Source organism: Nyctereutes procyonoides, unplaced genomic scaffold (assembly GCF_905146905.1).
Source record: "Nyctereutes procyonoides isolate TBG_1078 unplaced genomic scaffold, NYPRO_anot_genome, whole genome shotgun sequence".
Classification (NCBI taxonomy): Eukaryota; Metazoa; Chordata; class Mammalia; order Carnivora; family Canidae; genus Nyctereutes; species Nyctereutes procyonoides.
Window position 1 is genome coordinate 44,708,720 of NW_026575030.1, and position 19,451 is coordinate 44,728,170.

Sequence of the window (19,451 nt, forward strand, 5' to 3'; positions counted from 1 at the left end):
CCAGTAGTGACTAATACTTTTTAGTTTACAGTACCTTACAGAGGGATGTATTATTTTTAGATTAAGACACATTGTTTTTGCTTGGCTTAGCATATTTTTTGTGCTGATCTTCAAAAAATAGAGTATTAAATCAAATATTGAAAATGTAATACTCACACTCCACCGATGACACGAATTGATCCAATTCCATGAAAGTCCCCATTATTTTTTAAAAACTTAGGGACAGAATCTATGTGTTCACTAAATTCCTTGGCCTGTCCATGAAAGTGAGGTTTTTCATAAATAATGACCTGAAAGATAGGACAGAAAATTACTTAACATCTATTTTAGAATACATACAAAACTCATTTAGTTAAGTGAGACTAAAGACCCCAACATGAATAGGGAGCACAGTCCATTTTTTTCATTAATATTTGTTTACAATATAGAACACTGGTATTCACAAAGAGTATGTATAGAGTTATCATCATAAAGATAAAATATCTTAATAACATGTTTCTCTCATAATAATATAGTCAAATATGGTAACACTGTTCTGGTTACCCAAATCCTAGGACTATCTCACAGGGTAAACTGTCTTAAAAGAATTCTTGGGACACCTGGGTGGTTCAGCAGTTAAGCAACTGCCTTCAGCCCAGGGTGTAATCCAGGAGTCCCGGGATCAAGTCTCACATCAGGCTACCCACAGGGAGCCTGCTTCTCTGCCTATGTCTCTGTCTCTCATGAATAAATAAATAAAATATATTTTTTTTAAAAAAAGAACTCTTAAATTATCTAAGTTTACCTCTGTTTGGAAGTTAATACAGACCCGCCTTATATTTACTGAATTTTCCCTATTAGAAATAACTTTCTAGAGGTTCTAGGGCATAATAATAAATTGTCTACTGGCTTGAGAAAACACAGCTGCTTCTTATACTGCTAACTGCTTCTATGGCAGTTGCTATTCACTGATAAGATACAAATATGCATATTCCTGAATTTAAATACAAAACTTCCTAATAAGAAGAAATGATTGAAAACATTATGGTGTTTTTTTTGGATACTGGATTCACATGAGTGAGGTGGGGTAAGTACAGTAGGATGCCCATTCTGGCCATTTCATTTACTTCAAATTTGGATTCTTACAAGTATTTCTCTTCCGCCACTTTGGTGCTCTTTACTTCCCAAGTATGATCTGCACACCCTTGGTATGGGGAGTGATAATGGTGAGAAGGCACTCATCTATCCACCCTCTATTACCTGGGCCTATTTGTGGCTGATGGCATACTCAATGTACAACTGTCAAAATAAGGCCCCATAGTAAAATACACTGAACAAGTTATAGCTCCCCTGTTTCCAGAAATTGGTAACATTATATGAACTGAAAAAAAAAATACATAGTACTGCTTCTGCTTTCCACATATCACATTTTCACAGGGTGCTGTATTTGAAGTGATGAAGCTTTATTTGTGTTTAATACTTTCTACTTATGCTGAACACAATCAGACTAAGAAGCAATAATTCTTTGATGAGGAGCAAGCCATCAACTAACATCTAAAAAACTTGAAAATTGTGACTGTTTATGACAGTTATTTCATATACCTCTACTGCCTGTCAAACTGCCAATGTCCAAGGAAGACCCAACCTGTCCCACTTGAAGAAACTGAGACAGGAGTCACTCAGAAAGTGTCAGAACTAATTCTGCAACTTTCAAGGTTTGAAAACCTTGGCTGTGTGTTATTAGAATCACCTGGGGAGCTCTGAAGACTTCTGACCATACTCCAACCCCAAACAGTATCTCTGTGAGTGGAATACAGGTATAAGTTTTGTTTTGTTTTTTTTTAATGTGGGTATGTAGGATTCCAACAAAGAGCCAAGATGTATTACATACATTCAGATACTAAGTTTTAAAAGATTCCACCTATATGGTCAACTCCATAAATTCGGAATCCCCTAATGGGAGGGTTGGAGTACCTGTGTCTTGTTTGGCAGGACAGGAGAAGGATGGATGAATCCTTCTTTCCATGCCTGCCTCTGGAAGTGCTATCACCTAATTAAGCAGAGGTCTGTTCACTTCACATCTTTGATCACCATACTGGTTTTCTTCCTATCTCTTTTCACACACGTTTTATAATTCCATTTCCTTTTCTTTCCCCAAATGTGCTTAATCCTGGTGCCACCACTACTCCAGTTCTCGTTGCCTCTACTGTTTCCTTCAGATACTTACACTTCCTGACATGTCTCTAACATGAGCTACTCGGTATCTCCACTTGAATGGTAGGCTGCCACCTCAACTGTCCCCTCCCCACCAGATCAAAAATCAAACCTATCCCCTTTCCATCCCGTAGAACGTGTTTATTGGGTCAGACTGGGTTGTCAGCACCTCCACTATCCTTGCATACTGACTCAACTCTCCATCGCAGCAGCATAGGTTCTCAATGGCCATTCTGTGCAGTCACTTCCCTCCACTCCAATATCCACCAGCTAGGTTAGTATTATCAGCACATATTCTGGTAATTACTTTTTTAATTTACTAGTTCAAGATACTTGAGGATTAAACTCAAACTTTTTAGCCTGCTATAAAAGTCTGTTTTAAGACTTACCTTTAAGTTCATAGGCATTTCCACTTTTAGTCCACCCTTAAGATAAAAAATTTTAATATTAGATACAGAAATATTTAGAATATTTGAAAGTAATTAAGTGATATATGTAGGTTATACAAAAAAATCTGATTGGTAAAGGTTATATACCAGCCAACTTTAAGTTGTGGTGAATTTTAAAATTTAAATACAGAACACTTCAAAACCAAGTCAGACTGCTCATCAATGTATGTGGGGGAAAAAAATCTTTAAAATATACTTTCAGATTAAAACCAGTACAAGGAATCTGAGCTTTTTAGTCTTTAAGAACACATAACTGAATACAGATTTAATGCCACTGCACAGTGTCCCAAGAAATAGAGTGGAGTTGCTAGACTTTAAAAAATCTCATTTGGCAGAGTAGATTTCCAAACCACTGACACTACGTTTCCTCCTAACAACTGCTCAGGCTTTCTGAACGTGATTACTTTCCTTTCCAACTTCCATCAACACTGTTTATCATACTTAACTATCTTTGTGACCTCAAGGTTGTAGAGCATAAAAGGTAAACCCCCTTCCTCACGCAAAATAATTCCAGAATTTCCTGTTTTTAATGCAACTCCACATTGTGGTATTTCTTAAGATTTCTTAGTTTTTTCCCAGTTTTTATTTTTTAAAGGCACGGAACAACCAAAAAGGGTTTACCACATAGCTGATAATATTCATTTGAAGAGTTTGCCCTCAAAAAAAAAAAAATGTCTGCAACAAAAATACTGTATGTACTTATTATCTCTAAGAAAGCAGCCACTGACAGAACTGTCCATTTATTATTAATGCTAAGCTTATCATTCATTAGTGTGATGAAAAAGCATAATTAGAAAAATATTAATAAACACCAAAAAAAAACCAAAATTCAGAACTGTATTCAAAATTTTCACAGTACTTGTATTTATAAGGAAACTGCATGCATTGCAATAAACTAAAAAAAGGATATTCAGACATTTGTCTTCTAAAAAACAAAGTATTTTCACACAGATATTCTCTATAATATATAAGCACAGAAAAATAATGTATACGTTGTTGATCCACTACTATAGATACTCATTTCTCAGGATAGAGATGCATAAGCAATCACCATGGTTATCTTAGATTCATGGGCATTTTGGAAAATGCTTATTTCAAATTTGCTTACCATTTTAAGTGGATGCAATGATTTCATTTCTGTTGCAGAAATCTCAAAGAGTCCATGGTCTTCCTCTAAAACTGTAGCTTGCCCTTTAAAATTAATATCTGGGTAGGCAAGCCAGCTAAATAAGAAATGAATGGTTTGTTAAAGAATAATTAGAATACTTTATCTGGTCCCGTAAGAGTTAAAAGTAAAAAAGCTATCAAACAAAAAAACCCAAGCAAAACAAAAAACAGAAAACCTTTGTGGCAAAATTACAACCAGTAAAACACATTTGAAATGACTTCACTAGAGAGTTATACAGTAAGAATTCATGTGCTATTCAGTACTCATATTCAAACACTATCTTATAAGTCTTATAATGTTTTCTAAGCACTACATATTACTTTTCTTAGATTTTTCTAATATTTAGAAGCTGTGACACCTTTGATTCAAACAGAATATTGGAGAGAGAAAAAATTGCACTACACTCTTTTATTTTAAAAGGGGGGCAATCAGGGATCCCTGGGTGGCTCAGCAGTTTAGCGCCTGCCTTTGACCCAGGGCATGATCCTGGAGTACCGGGATCAAGTCCCATGTCGGGTTCCCTGAATGGAGCCTGCTTCTCCCTCTGCCTGTATCTGTGCCTCTTTCTCTCTGTGTGTGTGTCTCTCATGAATAAATAAATAAAAATCTTAAAAATAAAAAAAAAGTGGGGTAATCAGAGGTGGGATTCTACAAAGCATATTACACCCCCCCATCAAGGCATTTTTACATCTTTGACCCACATTTTTAGAATCAGTTATCAGTTTAATTGGCTGCCTCAAGAAAAGTAATTGAAATGAGATTCCCAAAAGACCCACCTACCTTGTAACTAAACTTGGTAATTACAGACATACCTCATGGATGGGGTCAATTACTAGGTCTGCCCAAGAGTTCTAATCTGCGGTTGGGAGAGATGAAGAAAGATCCCCTATGGTGACCCCCAAATATATACCCCAACAATCATCAGAGCAGATAAAAAGGAGGGAAAGACAGAAAAGGAAACCACGTTGAACGTCGTGATTCAAGCTAATCTGGAACTAAATTAACACTCCACTCAGTCACACCACAGTCCAAAAGGTAGCTTTGGAATCAGAAAGGCTTGGTATCAGACCAATGCTTACAAACTGGTAGCCTGAGACAAATCATATCATCTTCCTCACTTATAAATCGAGTTAACTCCACCCACCTTGCAGATTGCAGTAATAAACAAAAAAGTACCATGTGTCCGGTAATGCGGAAGCACTCAACTACTGGCACTGACACACTCTTGAAATAGTTCAAGCTCCAGATTTTTAGGTCAGGGACATGTTTTTATTTCTCAGTCCCAAAATCTGGTAGATGAAGACATGATGGATGCATCTATCAAGCACTGTGTCTAAGAATCTCTATCTGCTGCTTTGAGTCCTTCATCAAACACTTAATTGGATCCAAAGCAAAAGAGAATATGTTTTAATTCCTGCCATTGTTTTTCCTGAGTATCCAGGAGCATAAATAAAATTAACTAAAACTTCACATACATGTATGTCACCTACTGAAATTTGAAGTAAAAAGTTAACTTTGGTGGCCATTGATCCTGGTAATAAGGAGAAACTGATACGTACACTCCTGACTTCACAGTGAAGGACACAGATTTGGGGATATTCAGCTCTTCCAAATTGGGGACTGCTCGCTGTATATGGATAGGACAACACGTTGGGTCAGACCGTGGGCAAAGTTCTATCTCTGGAATGCTGCAATCCTGGAAAAAAAAATGGCTTTAATATCATCTGGAGACACACACAATTCAGTATTCTCAATACTCTGGACATGCAATTACAATTATTCTCATTGTTCAGTTGAATTTCTTCACAAAGACAACATAAAGGCAATACTGTTTCACTTTACCAGTTTTTTTAAAACAAATTTCTTCTAAGAAGTTACATTGATAACATGAAAATTACAAATACTGTTGATTGAAGAAGTATTACTCAATTTTTTTCTGCTTTTGTTTTTAAAAGCCTTGTTCTTTTAAGCAATCAGTGTTCAGTTACCAAACTATGTGAGTGCCAAAAGTCTTTAAGCCTTCCTTCTCAGGAGCATAACAAAGCCATGAGGAGGAAGGGAGTTATAAAAGCTGATCTCATGGGGGATATAAAAAATAAATAACACTACTCCCTCAGTGTGTTATCTAATTTACATTGACAAAAGAAATAGGAATTAGGAGGTGAGGGTAACGGAAATCTGTTTTCCTACTTGTGGGATTCTATTTATTTTAGCACAAAAGTTGGTTTAAGAAAGGCATTATGAAATTTGACTCTTCCCTCCCATCACATATCCATGCCACCAGGTCTCGTCACACCTTCCTTTAAAATTTCATTTACGTATCTTTCTTTTCTATTCCCACTGTCAAGACCTTTCATCAAGGCTAAGACTTCAATTATAAGCCTTATCAGTAGTCAAGTACTAGCCACACTTTATACAGTTGGGATTGTTAGAGAACACCGCTTTCCTCATGATGCTCCTTGGCTCAAAACCCAAGCACACTAAATTTACATTTATTTGCCTTTTTACAACATGGCACCAACCCCATGACCAACTGGAACTCCAGGTAACTCTTCAGTCATACTGGTATCCATGCTCTCTCTCCCCACTTCCCTTTTTATATGGCCTAAGCTTTGTAAATGTTTCCCCCATTGCAACTAAAGAGACAATTTTCTGTATTCTCATCTATGAAAACCTTTAAAGAATCAAATTTCTAACACACACACACAAAAAAAAACTCATCGTTTTCTTAGGGAATCAAAGCTACAATTATTTTTCCCTCCTCTGAAATTGCAGACGTACTTCTGTCTGAGCACACTAACTCAGTAATCATGAGTGTCTAATTATAAGGCTCCAACTTTCAGCAGCATAATTCTCATCTAAGACATTGTGAAATTCAAGTGACCATGCTTTAGTGAAACAGGTAAATGCAATAACAATCAGAGCGTGACATTTATCAGGCTGAACAATTGTATTTTTTGTTATAATCATTTTTGTAATTTATAACAGCAATTTTCTGATTTTTTACCTTCCTTGAACTGAGCTGTTTCATTCTTAATCACTCTTATTAATATGTGCAAGTAAGTTAATACATCTTATTTGCAGAAAGCCAGCTCTAAAATGCAATGCAGTCAAGAGGCATAACCTGAGATATCCTTTAAAGTATAAAATATTTCTGCTTAAAATTTCATTTCAAAAATAGCCTGAATGTCCACAACAGTCACCTGCCAGTCTTGAAGGCTTTTGTTTGCTATTAATAATAAAGTTCTAGTAACATTATTTAAAATGCTGCCGTATTAATGGTCCCCCAGGGATCTAAGGTACAGTAACAGAATACATAACTAAGTGTCTCCCACAAGTAAGTTTCCTCTGCATTGTGTTATACAAACAATGCATGGGTGGTGTACTTTAAAAGGGAAAAAGCTAAAAGGCATTCGAGTCAGCCACAAACAGAAGGAAACAGCATAATGGAAAAAGCATAATGAGGGCTACAAAATGGAAAATAAACAAAAATAAGAATGCTTATGTCCTCAGGCAGAGGATCAGTTTTGTTTTTTTTTTTTCTTCAGGTAACTGTAAAAAGATTTCACTAGTTAAGTTTTATCTCCTTCATGGTGGCTATTCTCACAGGAATAATGTCTCTTGCATAATTCTTGATGGACCAAGGCAGTAACACTAGGACCAAGGCAGTAAACCCTAACAACACAAGGGTGCTTTATAATAACCTGGCAACAATGAACAGTTTACTCTTAGTAAAAGTTGTATGGCTTCTTCTCCAACTTTTATAGTCATAATATACTTTACAAATATTCTTATGAAACTTACAAGCTTACACTATTAAAGCATTTGTAGGAGTGGAGGAAAAACTATAGGGGAGAAACAGGCAAGAATGGATTACAGTTAACAAAAACAACAAGAAATCTAATTGACTCCACCTCATATAAAATACTTTTAGCCTTTATCTAACAAAAGGTCTTTTTCTTCTTGGCAAGTTTGTGAGGACAAAACCAAAGTAACATCTGACCATAAAAAAAAAAGTCATTCCTTAAAAATATATACATTAAATCACAGTAAACGGTAATTTGCAATAGTCATTTCTAGTATTTGAGAAAAGAATCACCTGACTCAACCATTACTGCAATGCTACTTCACCCTCAATTATTTCTGGGAACTAAGATGGCCCTTGAGCAGAAGGTACAACTGCCGCTAACTGATGACCTCCTTTGCATCTATTCACAGCAAAGTGAAGACTTCATGAAAGTATTATCTTTAAAGAATGCTAAAGTTTTGACTACTCAGATTAGAATAAAAGATGATGAAGCAAGATAAAGTTAGTTCTAGGTGAATTTGGAATGGTAACAATCCCCAAGAAAATGAAGCTATCAATTGGTAGAATTATAACAAGGTTGGAGAAAGGAAGCAGTTCAATGCTTGACTCTTACTTTGTAAAATATTTAGAACAATGCTAATGCTTTTTCCATTCGATGCTCAATAGTTTTTTCCTTCCTCACTGAAAGTTGCTAGCATGTTCAAGACATGAGGGCACTTACACTGCAATTTAAAAAATGACCCCAAGAACAAACACTGGAAGAAGGAAAAAATGCAAGCAACACTTATTCTTTCTTTTAATATAGTCTAAGCAAATGGCAGGTGTGCAAATAGCCATTTATATATCCCTATTCAACAAATTGAGTATTTTGCTTGATTTTATCATGGCTGGATTTTTGGGTGGTGAGAAGGTTCATGTTTTCAACAACTTCTCTTTTTTCCCCACTGGGCTTGGCATGATGCCTGACATTCACAAGAAAAGCACAAAACCACAACTTACTTAAATCTTAGAAGATTCCACCACCAACTATTCATCTCAATCAATTACTAGTGAGCTAGCTAATTAAATGAGCACTCAACTGCTGCTTGCTGAGCTGAACTGCTTGCAGTTAAATTTTGCAATGAAAACGAACACTGCTGGGGCAGCCCGGGTGGCCCAGCAATCTAGTGCCACCTTCAGTCCAGGGCCTGATCCTGGAGACCTGGGATCGAGTCCCATGTCGGGTTCCCTGCATGGAGCTTGCTTCTCCCTCTGCCTGTGTCTCTGCCTGCCTGCGCCTCTCTCTCTCTCTCTCTGTCTCTCATGAATAAATAAAATCTTTAAAAAAATAGAAAACAAACACTGCCCTCAGTGCTGTAGCCATCAATGTTCTCATAGTACCACCAACATTCACCTCTGCATCTGATGCAAGTGGCTCTGCCAAGAACTTCCTCACATTTCCCACCCACCTAACCCATTTATTCTCTCAAGATTCCAATCAGGTGCTGCCTCCTCCAGGTGAGGTGCCCCTTCTTTGTGCACTCCCAAGCCCTACAGAGCATTCTCACTTCACATGGTTATGTGACTCAGCTGTCTCTCCCCCCTAGACTTTAAGCCATCTGAAGTATGAGATCATATCTCGATTGTATTTCCATTCCCCGTGCCTATCACAGTATTAGGTCTAAAAGCAGAACACATGTTTGTTAAGACTCAGGCTTGTTAGCAGTTTTCCAGGAAGTATTAATTCAAATAAACTACATGCAGATACTCCTTTCATGAGGGCTTTTTCTGGATGCCATTTGCAACTAATAAGAATTTAATAATCAACCCAAATCATCATGACAGGGTCCATCTTAATTTATATTTTTAAGCACATAAACAAAAGCTCCATAACTTGAAAAAATATAGGGGCACTCAGTCGGTGAAGTGTCTGTCTTTGGCTTCGGTCATGATCCCAGGGTCCTGGGATGGAGCCCAGCATTCGGCTCCCTGCTCAGTGGGGAGTCTGCTTTTGTCTCTCCCTCCACCCTCTCCCTGCTTGTGCTTGCTCTCTCATTCTCTCTCACACATGTACTCTTTCTCTCTCTCAAGTAAATAAATATCTTAAAGAAAAAAAATATATCCATGACTGTCATATGCATAACTGTAATAAATAATGTACTATTTTAGTGCTGAAGGAACTCTTAAGAATACACTGGGAAAACTCTGTCCTTATCTGATATTTCTCCTAATCACTGATTCACCTCTCCTCTAAATCACCACAGCACTTTTCATGACATGTTCCATTAGACCGGGAGACCTCCCTCCGGTTGTGTTACCTTTAAGACACGTTTGATAGAACCCAATACAAAGTCTCTCTGTGGATGCTTCTTGTTCTGAAGGATCCAGTCACGATTTAACACCTTTTCCCCTTCTTCCAACACACATTTCTGACCTTGGAAATGTGGCTTCTCATACAAAATCCAGCTGAACAAATATAAAAGCATTATCAGTTATAATTAATTTTCTAAGAAATGAGGCATAAAACAAATGATACTTAGTAAGTCCACAGAGCATCTCACCTACCTTTTAAAACCTGAGCTATTTGACACCATTAGCCTATGATTCTATTTTTGAAACACTGATATATGCTAATTTAAGTCTAGACAAATAGCATAAGAATAATAAGAATAAAAGTACATACAACTTGGAAATATTCCTGGACATAATCTATGCCTGTGCCTATATTTATGTATGCATGTACTTTCTAGACGGAGTATAAACAAAGTTATCCATTTCTATTAAAACAGCAGCTTAACAATTCCAAATTTTAAATAAAATGGGAGCACATGCGTCCCTTTTTGTTACATGAAGACAACACCACACCATAGCACTTACATCATGAATACTGACCAGCGGGGAACTAAGACACTCACGGGACAAAGAAATTCTGGCTGCAGCACATAGGAGGGAAACAGCTGATAATGAAGTTTTCCCTCATTTTTACATCATACAAAGAATCTTTCACTTCTTGACCATGTCAGCTATACAAATGACTTTATGTGTGGCCTTCACATTCCTTAGCATCCTACAAAGTTTGAATTCACTTTCAAAGCTATGCTTCATTCAACTTCTGCCTTCAACATAATTTGATAAATCTGTCTTGCTAATAGTGTAGTTTTAGAATTGTACAGATCATATATAATACATATATTAGGCCCTGCTACTTATGGCTGGTCTTAAGCACTAAAAACAGCCTATATTTTCTGTTACAGGACATAAAGGGAACAATTAAATTATAAAACACTAATAATGTTTCAAAATATTCTGTCAAAAACTAAGGGAAAAGGAATGTGACTTTAATAAAAAATACAAAAAGCATAAACAGTAAGACAACACATTTAGTTGTGGTGGGGAGAATTGCTACAAAAATTTAAGAGGTCTCTTACCAGCCCCTTACAACTTTTATCAGTACCCCATTCGGAAAGGACCATGATGTAGCATCAGGAATATTACAGTAGATCTCTTGCTTATATTTACTTCCATGGAGATCATAGATAACCATCTGCAACATATAGTAAGTAGGCACAATAACTAATTTTAAGAATGCATTTAAAATTCCAAAATGTCCTAGAATGCAAAAAATAAAATATCCTAAATGTATAAAAGTGATTATTACTTTAGATGCTCAATCTTTGAGTAAAATAATCCCTTTAAAGTTAGTGAGAAGTATTAATTTTAAACTCCCCAAACATGAAAGTAATCTTACTTTTTTTTTTTTTTTAAAGTAAGCTCTACACTCAATGTGGGGCTTGAACTCACAACCCTGATATCAAGAATTCTATGCCCTCCCAACTGAGCCAGCCAGGTGTTCCTAAAATGGCCTTACCTTACCTTTCGTATTTTATCTTAGTCTCTAAGAAATTTATGCTTACTGGGGCACCTGGATGGCTTAGTCAGCTAAGCATCTGTCTTCAGCTCAGGTCATAATCTCAGGGTCCTGGGATACAACCGGGAATCAGGCTCCCTGCTCAGCTGGTTCTCTCTCTCCTTCCCCGCACTTCCCTCTCGCTCGCTCTCTAATAAAATCTTTAAAAATAAAACCAAACAAACAAAAGAAACGTAGGCTTACCTTCCCAGGTCTTGGGTTACACCTCAAAATCTGTTTGTTAATATTCTGAAATAATAAAAGTGTAAGAAGGAAGCCTTAAGAAACATCAATAGAAAGATAAATAGTTCACTTCCTTAGCAGTCACAAATCTAATTTATCACATATTTACTCAGGGACCATTATATGCAAAGTGCACTTCTAGGTACTACAAGGGATATAAGGGCAAATATAAAGGGAAATAATGTATTGTTTGTGCCCTCCAAAGAAGCTTATAGCTACGAAGGGGGAAACGAGAGATCACACTCACATGACTCTTCTAAGTGAAGGACTAAGTTAAACTACAGGTAAAACACAAAGAAAATGCCAAGTTATGGCCACCAAGGGAAATGACACCATCATAGAGGTCAGGTGATGATGGCACAGGGAGGTGCCCAAAGGCTTGTCCGAGCAAATGATATGGAAACGATCTTGAAAAACAGGATTTCAATAAGTAAAACAATGTGGCAGGCTGGGGTCAGGGTATAGAGGAAAAAGACTTTCATGGTGAGAACATATTGAGGAAGTAGTAGTCGTAGGAAACACAGGGTATATGACCAGAGTAAGAGGAGACAAGGCTGGGCAAACAGGACTCGGGGGTGCTGTACTGCAGTGAACATGTTCCACTTGACTTGGCAAGGGATGGGGAATCATAAAGAAACATTTCTCCAAATCTCACTCTTTCTTTGATGGTAATTCAAGTATATAACTATGGGTATTCAAGGTGGAGATACAGGTCTTGGGAATCCTTGAGGAAATTTCATGATCTTGGGAATGCCAGAAAGGAAAAGTTGCATGTTAAATGAATATTCTATAAAGTTAGACATTTTAATACTTATGAGGCAAAGAATACACCTCACTGAATTTCAAGGCATTTTCCAGCTATAATGTTTTCAGCTTTTTCCTTGAATTAGGCTGTTCATTGCCCTGCTTTGTATGAACAATATGAACAACTATAGTGAGAGGATACTGTCAGGTGATCACTTAGAATAGTTTAAAATATTATGAAATATTTTACTGAGACACATAGGCTCAATGGAAAATAAATTCCCCGCTGACAGTATCTGCAGAAATTCAGAATGCTGTCACTTAATTTAGCTTGAGAACCAAGTATCAGCTAAAAACTTAGAAACAAACTGCTTCTCCCTTAGGCTTTTTAAATTCTGACTAGGCAATTGTTTTTTCAATTTAAGTCTAGTTAAAATACAGGAGTTACAATACAGTTCAGTTAAAGGATAAAGTAACTTCTGATATATTTTTAAAATAATCTTTACATAACCTCAAAACACTATTTTCTTAATCAGCTTTCAGATCATTTCATGACCCAAAGCAGCACCTCACTAGTCAGTAATCAAAATAACTTACCTCTGTGAACGGGCTTAATCTGCCTGAGATGTCCTGAGCACGGAAATATTTTGACACCGGTTCCTGAAAAATCCCACCAAATCGGGCTCCTTTTTCTGAGGAATGGGTTTTGGAAGCCTGCAAATACTGATGATAAGCACTTTTTAAAGAAGAATGCAGTTTAGAAGTAAGGTCAGATTTCTGTAGAAATGAAGCCTTTTCTGGCCACAGACCAACTTGCAGATTGGAGGTAGTAGGTTCACTTGACATTACAGACGAATTCTTAGACATTCCAGTCCTTTCCTGGTCATCATCAGGGTAAAATGTGATGGAAGAGTCTGGCCGCTTGAAGGTTTCCCTCCTCCTAGCCCTCAGGCTTCCTTTATGTAACGGTTCCTCTTCCTCCTCCTCCTCGTCTTCCTCCTCCTCTTCCTCTCCCCCCTGTCTGTCTTCATCAAAATTCATCCTTAAACGCTCTGATACTGACTGGAGAAGGGATAACACGGAAGAGGGCTGGCTTGCACTCTCTCTTGACTTTGTGGAGCCATGGTGACCAGGCGAGACCTCACTGGACAGAATGTCTTCCTGAGAGCTGTCATCCTCATAAATGGGAGACAAAGCTAAGGGATAAATTTTGTACCTTTTGGCCTCCACTGATAGGAATGATTCTGAACTATCGCTATCAAATGTCTCAGCTAATTTGGCATCCTTTTCAAAGTGATGGACAAGGTCAGTTCTGCTCTCAGACCTCTCGCATGCAAGAACAGGCATGCTGTCAGCAGAGGTGTCCGGAAACAAGAGAGAGTGTGTTCTCCTTACGTCCACGGTAGTGTATCTGTCCTCATCTTGAAGGGGTTCTTCATATAGTATAGTAAAGGAAGAATTTTCTTGTTCATCCTGAGAAACGAAGGCTAAGCTAGAGTCTTCTTTTTCATCGCTGTAATTATCATCTTGTATTTGGTTAGCCACTGCAGTAACAGACGTTCTCCTGGGTGGCTTCCCCCCTATGGTACCCCCAGGTTGGACATCCAGCATTGCTAAAGCTGGGTAGCCTTCATAGTCCTTACTCAAGGTCGGTGATTCATATCCCCTGAAATAGGAGGCAAGTCTGTTGTCACACGTTATCAAGCCTTCCTTTCCTTCAGGGGGATCTTTCTCCATTTCTCCAACATCCTCTCCACCAGGCTCTTGGGGGTTTTTTTCAGCCTTATATATGGGAGGCATGGCTTCTGCTTGTGTAACAGGCAATTCCAGATCTGCTCCACATGTTTTCTGAATGCTTACCACTGTGGATGACACTCTGTGTTTCCTGATAGCCTCATCAGAGTCTTCTGGAGATCTTCTTTCTACTTCTCTTGGGGAGGGCACAGACACAATCATTCCGATCATCTCTTTAGCCTCTCTCTTACGTGATTTTCCCATTTCTGAGGAGCCAGGGACTGCCACCTTGCATGCTTCTTCCACTTCTACCATTTCAGTTTTCCTAGTACCCTCTCCGGCATCCTCTGGGTACGGTATTTCCAACACAGGTCTTACAGTCTTCCCAGTGATGTCTTCAACATCTTCTTCATAGATATTTACCACTTCTAACATAATGGGCATAACCTCGGTTTGGTCCAGGTCCCCTTCAGCATCCCTTATGTAAGTATCTTCCATTTCTGATTCAACAGGTATCACCTCAGTCTCCTCAAGATCTCCTTCAGCATCCTCTGGGTAAATATCTTCCATTTCTAATGTGGTAGGTATCACTTCAGTCTTTTCAGTAATCCCCTCACAGTCTTTCTGGTAGATATCTTCCATTTCTGACATGACCGCTGTCATCCCAGTCCTGCCGACATCACCTTCAGCATGCTTTTGGTAAATATTTTCCATTTCTAATGTGGGAGGTATCATTTCGGTCTTCCCAGTAATTACCTCAGCATCTCTTTGGTAGAAATTTTTCACTTCTGAAATAACCGGCAACATATCGGTTTTGCCAAGCTCTCCTTCAGTATCCCTCATTTTATAAGCTTTTTTCATTTCTAAGATGGCAGGTAGTCTCTCTGTTTTTTCAATACACCTCTCAGCATCTACTTGGTATACTTCTCCCACTTTAAGAATGTCAGCTGTTGGCTCAGTTTTTGGGATATTCAATTCGGCCTCCTTTTGATGTGCTCTTCCCATTTCTGACCTAGGAGGGACTGCCTCATATTTCATAATATTCAATTCAGCATCCTTTTTGTTTGTTTTTCCCAGTTCTAACAGGGAAGGCCTAAGCTCCATTTTCCCCACATTTACTTCAGTATCTTTTTGGTGTATGTTTCCTACTTCTGATGTTGTAAGGAGTGTGCTTTTATTACTCTGTCCTGGCAAGCTTTTTTCAGATATATGCACAAGACTATCAGAAAAACTGCTTTTGGATGTCCCAGGTACATGGATGTCATCACTTAAAAATGGAGGCCACTTGAAATTTAATATAAGGGTTCTTATGTCCTCTGACCCAGTTTTGTGATTATCCACATACTCTATTTCCACTTTCTCTTTGGAGTCCTCTTTTAGAAATAAATGTGTTTCTACCTTATTATCTAACCCTTTATGTGTGTCTTTGGCTAATAAAACAGCATCTGATTCCTGCAGACTTATACTATCAGACTGTCCAGCTCCATTTCCAGAAAATGGGGATTTCTGGTAGAGAACAATTTCTCTTCCTTTAATCGACTCTGTGTCATTAACTAAGTTACTTACAGAGAAGAATCTACCTACTACTTTATTTTCACTTATTTCACATGTGCTTTGATTTACTGCCTGTTCAGACACCAAGAACTCCCTCAATGTATCATGTGGCCTAACACTATCACTGGTCAGAATTTCTGAAGTATTAGCCTGAAGTTCAGAATCCCAGGTATCCTCAGTATCTTCAAAAGCATCATTCATCAAATTTTCTTGGGCTGAATAAATGACCTCATTGACTAACTCCCTAGCTTGATCTTCTAACAAACAAGATAAACTCATTCTATCAGAATCAGAAAGGAGGCTCTTCTCACCAGCTGTAGGTGACACACAGACCTTTTCTTCCCCTCGGACAGCTGACCTGTTTTCCATGCCCTGCTCTTCGAAATGCTCTGTCAGTTGGATCCCTGTCAGTGTCACTTCTGGTGGGTTTTTCTCAGGGACGTCTTCCTTCAGAGTACCTGGATTCATTATGTCATCTATGGCTATATGCTCCTGGCAGGGAGCAACTATGTTTTTGGATTTTAATTCTTCCCTGACAGAGTTAAAAATTTCACTAGTCAATGTATCAGCTTTTTTCAGTAAAGCACTTTTGAGGTCCAAAAGTTGGTCATGTGCTCTCCTCCTTGCTTCTATGTGCTCAGCAGATGCTTCAGAACACTGCTGGCTTGAGCTGTTAACTGACGTCGGAGCCCCAGCAACTGCTCCAGTCTCTGCTTCCATGGGATTATAACACTGGGCAGCAGTTGGGAAACCAAGAGATACCATCCCAGTAGGATTCCCAAAATGTTCCTGAAATGGGGTCACTTCTGACCCTGTTGGGATAGATGTTTCCAATTCCAAATAAGAGCACTTAGGGTACAGCAAGTTAGTTAAAGAGGCACCTTCACGTGTGGCATCTCTGGTAACTTTTACAGAATTCAAATTATTTTGGGGATTTTGCGAATTTAAAACCACGTTAGCTTTTTCAGAGTTACTGGAAGAAGACATGCTGTCAATACCCCCACTTAGGAAAGGAGCATTCTCTTTCTTTCTATGAGATAAGGCTTTCTTTTCTGATTTCAGCATAGGAACATTGTGAAATTGTGAATCCTCAGATGCAAAAGCACTGTTTTCTAAACTTTTCTTATCAGAATCCAGAAAAGGTGAATTTACTTTTGTGCTGTCAGTTTCTTGGAATTGTGCGGGAGCACTAGTTAAGCTGAGTTTTGCCATTTCTGAGAAACCAGAAATCTTTCTAGTCCCACAAATATCTGAGGGTTGATGAATTACACAGGCATTGGCTTCACAATTCTGTGCCATTTGCCCAGTGACTTTTTCATTATGTACAGAAGGTAAAGTCTCAGATATATTACCTTTGGGAAAGGCAGGAAGATAAACTAAGGCTTCTGCCTCTGTTTTCTGAATACTTTGATATTTGGAGGCAGGAGGAGAACCTTCAGTTTGACAATTCTCTTTAAGGCCAGAAGTTGAGTATTTCTCTCTTATCTTATGATCTAACGACGGAAAACTTTTGTCCTGTTCAATTTCTTGGGAAGTTAATTCTGATAAAATAAGATTTCCTGGCACATCTGTAACTTCAAATGGACAATAAATTTTATTCTGAGAAATGTCTCTGGGCTCTGTTTGGGAAACAGCTATCTTGGAAAGGGATATAGTTTTTCTTCCTCCAGAATGCAACTCAGCAGGAACACTGTTCTGACCATCACCTTTCACTTTTGATAAAAATTTGGCAGTGCCAGGTATGGTTTTCAAAGAAAGAGAATCTGACTTCTCTATAGTGCTCTTACTTGCTCTAGTGCTTGAAAGCATGCGTTCTGCTTTAGTAGGGTCTTGAGATGAAATGGAACTGTAGTCCTCAGACAGCCTTTCAGACTCCAATCTCAAATCCATTCCAGTTACACAAATGTCTCTGGCTTTAAGGTCTAGTGGAACCTGGCTTTTTTTGCCTTCAGGAAGAAGCTCCTTGGACTCAAGAATTGCAGATGCGTGCTCAAGATGAAGGCAAGCAGGAGGATTCTTCCAATCTGTTGCCTCAATGTGATTTGCCACATTTTCTTCTTGACACTTACTAGGCTGACTGGAAATACCAACAATGTTGACATCTCCAGGTTCAGTGGGCACAGAGGAACATGCATCCTTTAAAACAGGAATATCTAACTTGTTTGGCATACCAACTCTGGAAACAAAGGTAGGAGATGAAATACTGAAATCTGATTTTTTACAGTCAGGGGTAAGAGATGTTCTGACATCAGGTGATGCTTTGGCTTGCTGAAGACTCTCAGAGTCAAGAGATTCTGAAATATGATTTTTGTTAGGTTCAAAATTCAGTTCAGGTGCTATTTTATTTTCTAAGCATGCTACAATGGTGGATTCACTGATGTGTTTTACAGAGACAGAGTTGTTTTGATTTATTCTAACCACGGGAGGCATTTTGCCACGTGGCCTAAAATCAGGCTTTTTGGCTTCTGTTACAAACAACTGGTCAGTATCTTTGGGTAATGGCTCAATTCTATCTTCCGGAGCTTTTATGAGGCTTGAAGTTGTGGGTTCACCAACCAAGGTGCTTTCTGTTTCTTGTTTGATTTTTCTAGCAGCCAAATTTTTCTGTGAGTCTTGGGAAAACAATCTACATCCTTCATTTACAGGTTCTGTGTCTGTCACAGCATGTCTCTGAAGAGCAGGGATGCTGGTGTGATTGGCAGCGTGCTTTGCTGAGTTATCTGCGGTTTGCTTGTCAGAACATTTACTCTCTGGCAACTGCGGATCTTCAAGCCTAATTGATTCATTTGGACTCGGCAAATCTGTACTTCCCCATGTGGTTGTATTGCTCCCATTAGATTTATTACAAGAGAAGTCAGAAACAGCAGGGCTCATAGGCTCAACATGTTCTTCACTCTGCACCAAGGTCTCATCACTCATCACTGAGCTGACTTCCTTTATTGTAGTTTCTGATGTAGTTATCCCTTGAAAATCCAGACTGCAAAGAACTTTGCCACTGTTACTTCCTGTAAACGATGCTAAACATACCAAATTTCTGTCAGCCTGAGAAACTGGTGCACAACTTAAATGATGCTGTGAGTCAGATTCCCTAACAGCGGAGCTGGAGTTAGTCACAGAAGAAGGGGATGACCTACTTCTCACAGGTCCCCCAGGATCATTTTTATTTAAAACTTCCTTAGAAGAAGCAGTATTGGGCAATTCTGGGTTGTTGGTCAGATGGCTTTCTGTGTTAAGTTTTATTTTGCTACAGTCAGTGGCTTCTAATAGGTCTTTGAGCACATGCCCTTTCATAGATATATCTGTGCTAGCTGATGGCAATGACGATATCATCCTAGCCTCTGTCTCGCTTCCAGAGCCAACATGGATACTAGAGTCAGAACTTTCATTTTCTCTGTCCGAGGGATTCACAGTTTCCAATGCAGTCTGGTGCTTCAAATATTTCCTAATTTGTCTGGGGCCTCGATATGTTGCGTATGTTACTGAAGGCTTCTCTGGTTTACCATCTAGTTGTCTGTAAAAAGAAACAGTACAGTAGTATCATGAAATATAGTTACTAACAGTAGCAATCCTAGATTGTGATAAAGTATATCTTTCAAATTACTCTCACTTTTACTATATATTAATTGAATAAGGAAATCCTAAAATGTTTTAGTTGAACTTGTCTTTATTTTA

General features: G+C 38.4%; 1 protein-coding gene across 4 annotated transcripts in view; it reads right to left on the minus strand.

Moving 5' to 3' along the window:
- Positions 1-19,451, minus strand: part of CRYBG3 (crystallin beta-gamma domain containing 3) — a 103,901-nt gene that overhangs the window by 44,597 nt on the left and 39,853 nt on the right. For all 4 annotated transcript variants that reach the window (XR_008663237.1, XR_008663236.1, XM_055316045.1 and 1 more), the window contains exons 4-11: positions 13,089-19,290; positions 11,709-11,753; positions 11,026-11,141; positions 9,916-10,063; positions 5,370-5,506; positions 3,751-3,865; positions 2,583-2,618; positions 157-290 (exon numbers count right to left, since the gene is read on the minus strand). Coding sequence is in view for 2 of the 4 variants with exons in the window: in XM_055316045.1 (XP_055172020.1) it covers positions 157-290; positions 2,583-2,618; positions 3,751-3,865; positions 5,370-5,506; positions 9,916-10,063; positions 11,026-11,141; positions 11,709-11,753; positions 13,089-19,290 (6,933 nt within the window). In the remaining 2 variants the exon portion in view is untranslated. The remainder of the gene's footprint in view (positions 1-156; positions 291-2,582; positions 2,619-3,750; positions 3,866-5,369; positions 5,507-9,915; positions 10,064-11,025; positions 11,142-11,708; positions 11,754-13,088; positions 19,291-19,451) is intronic.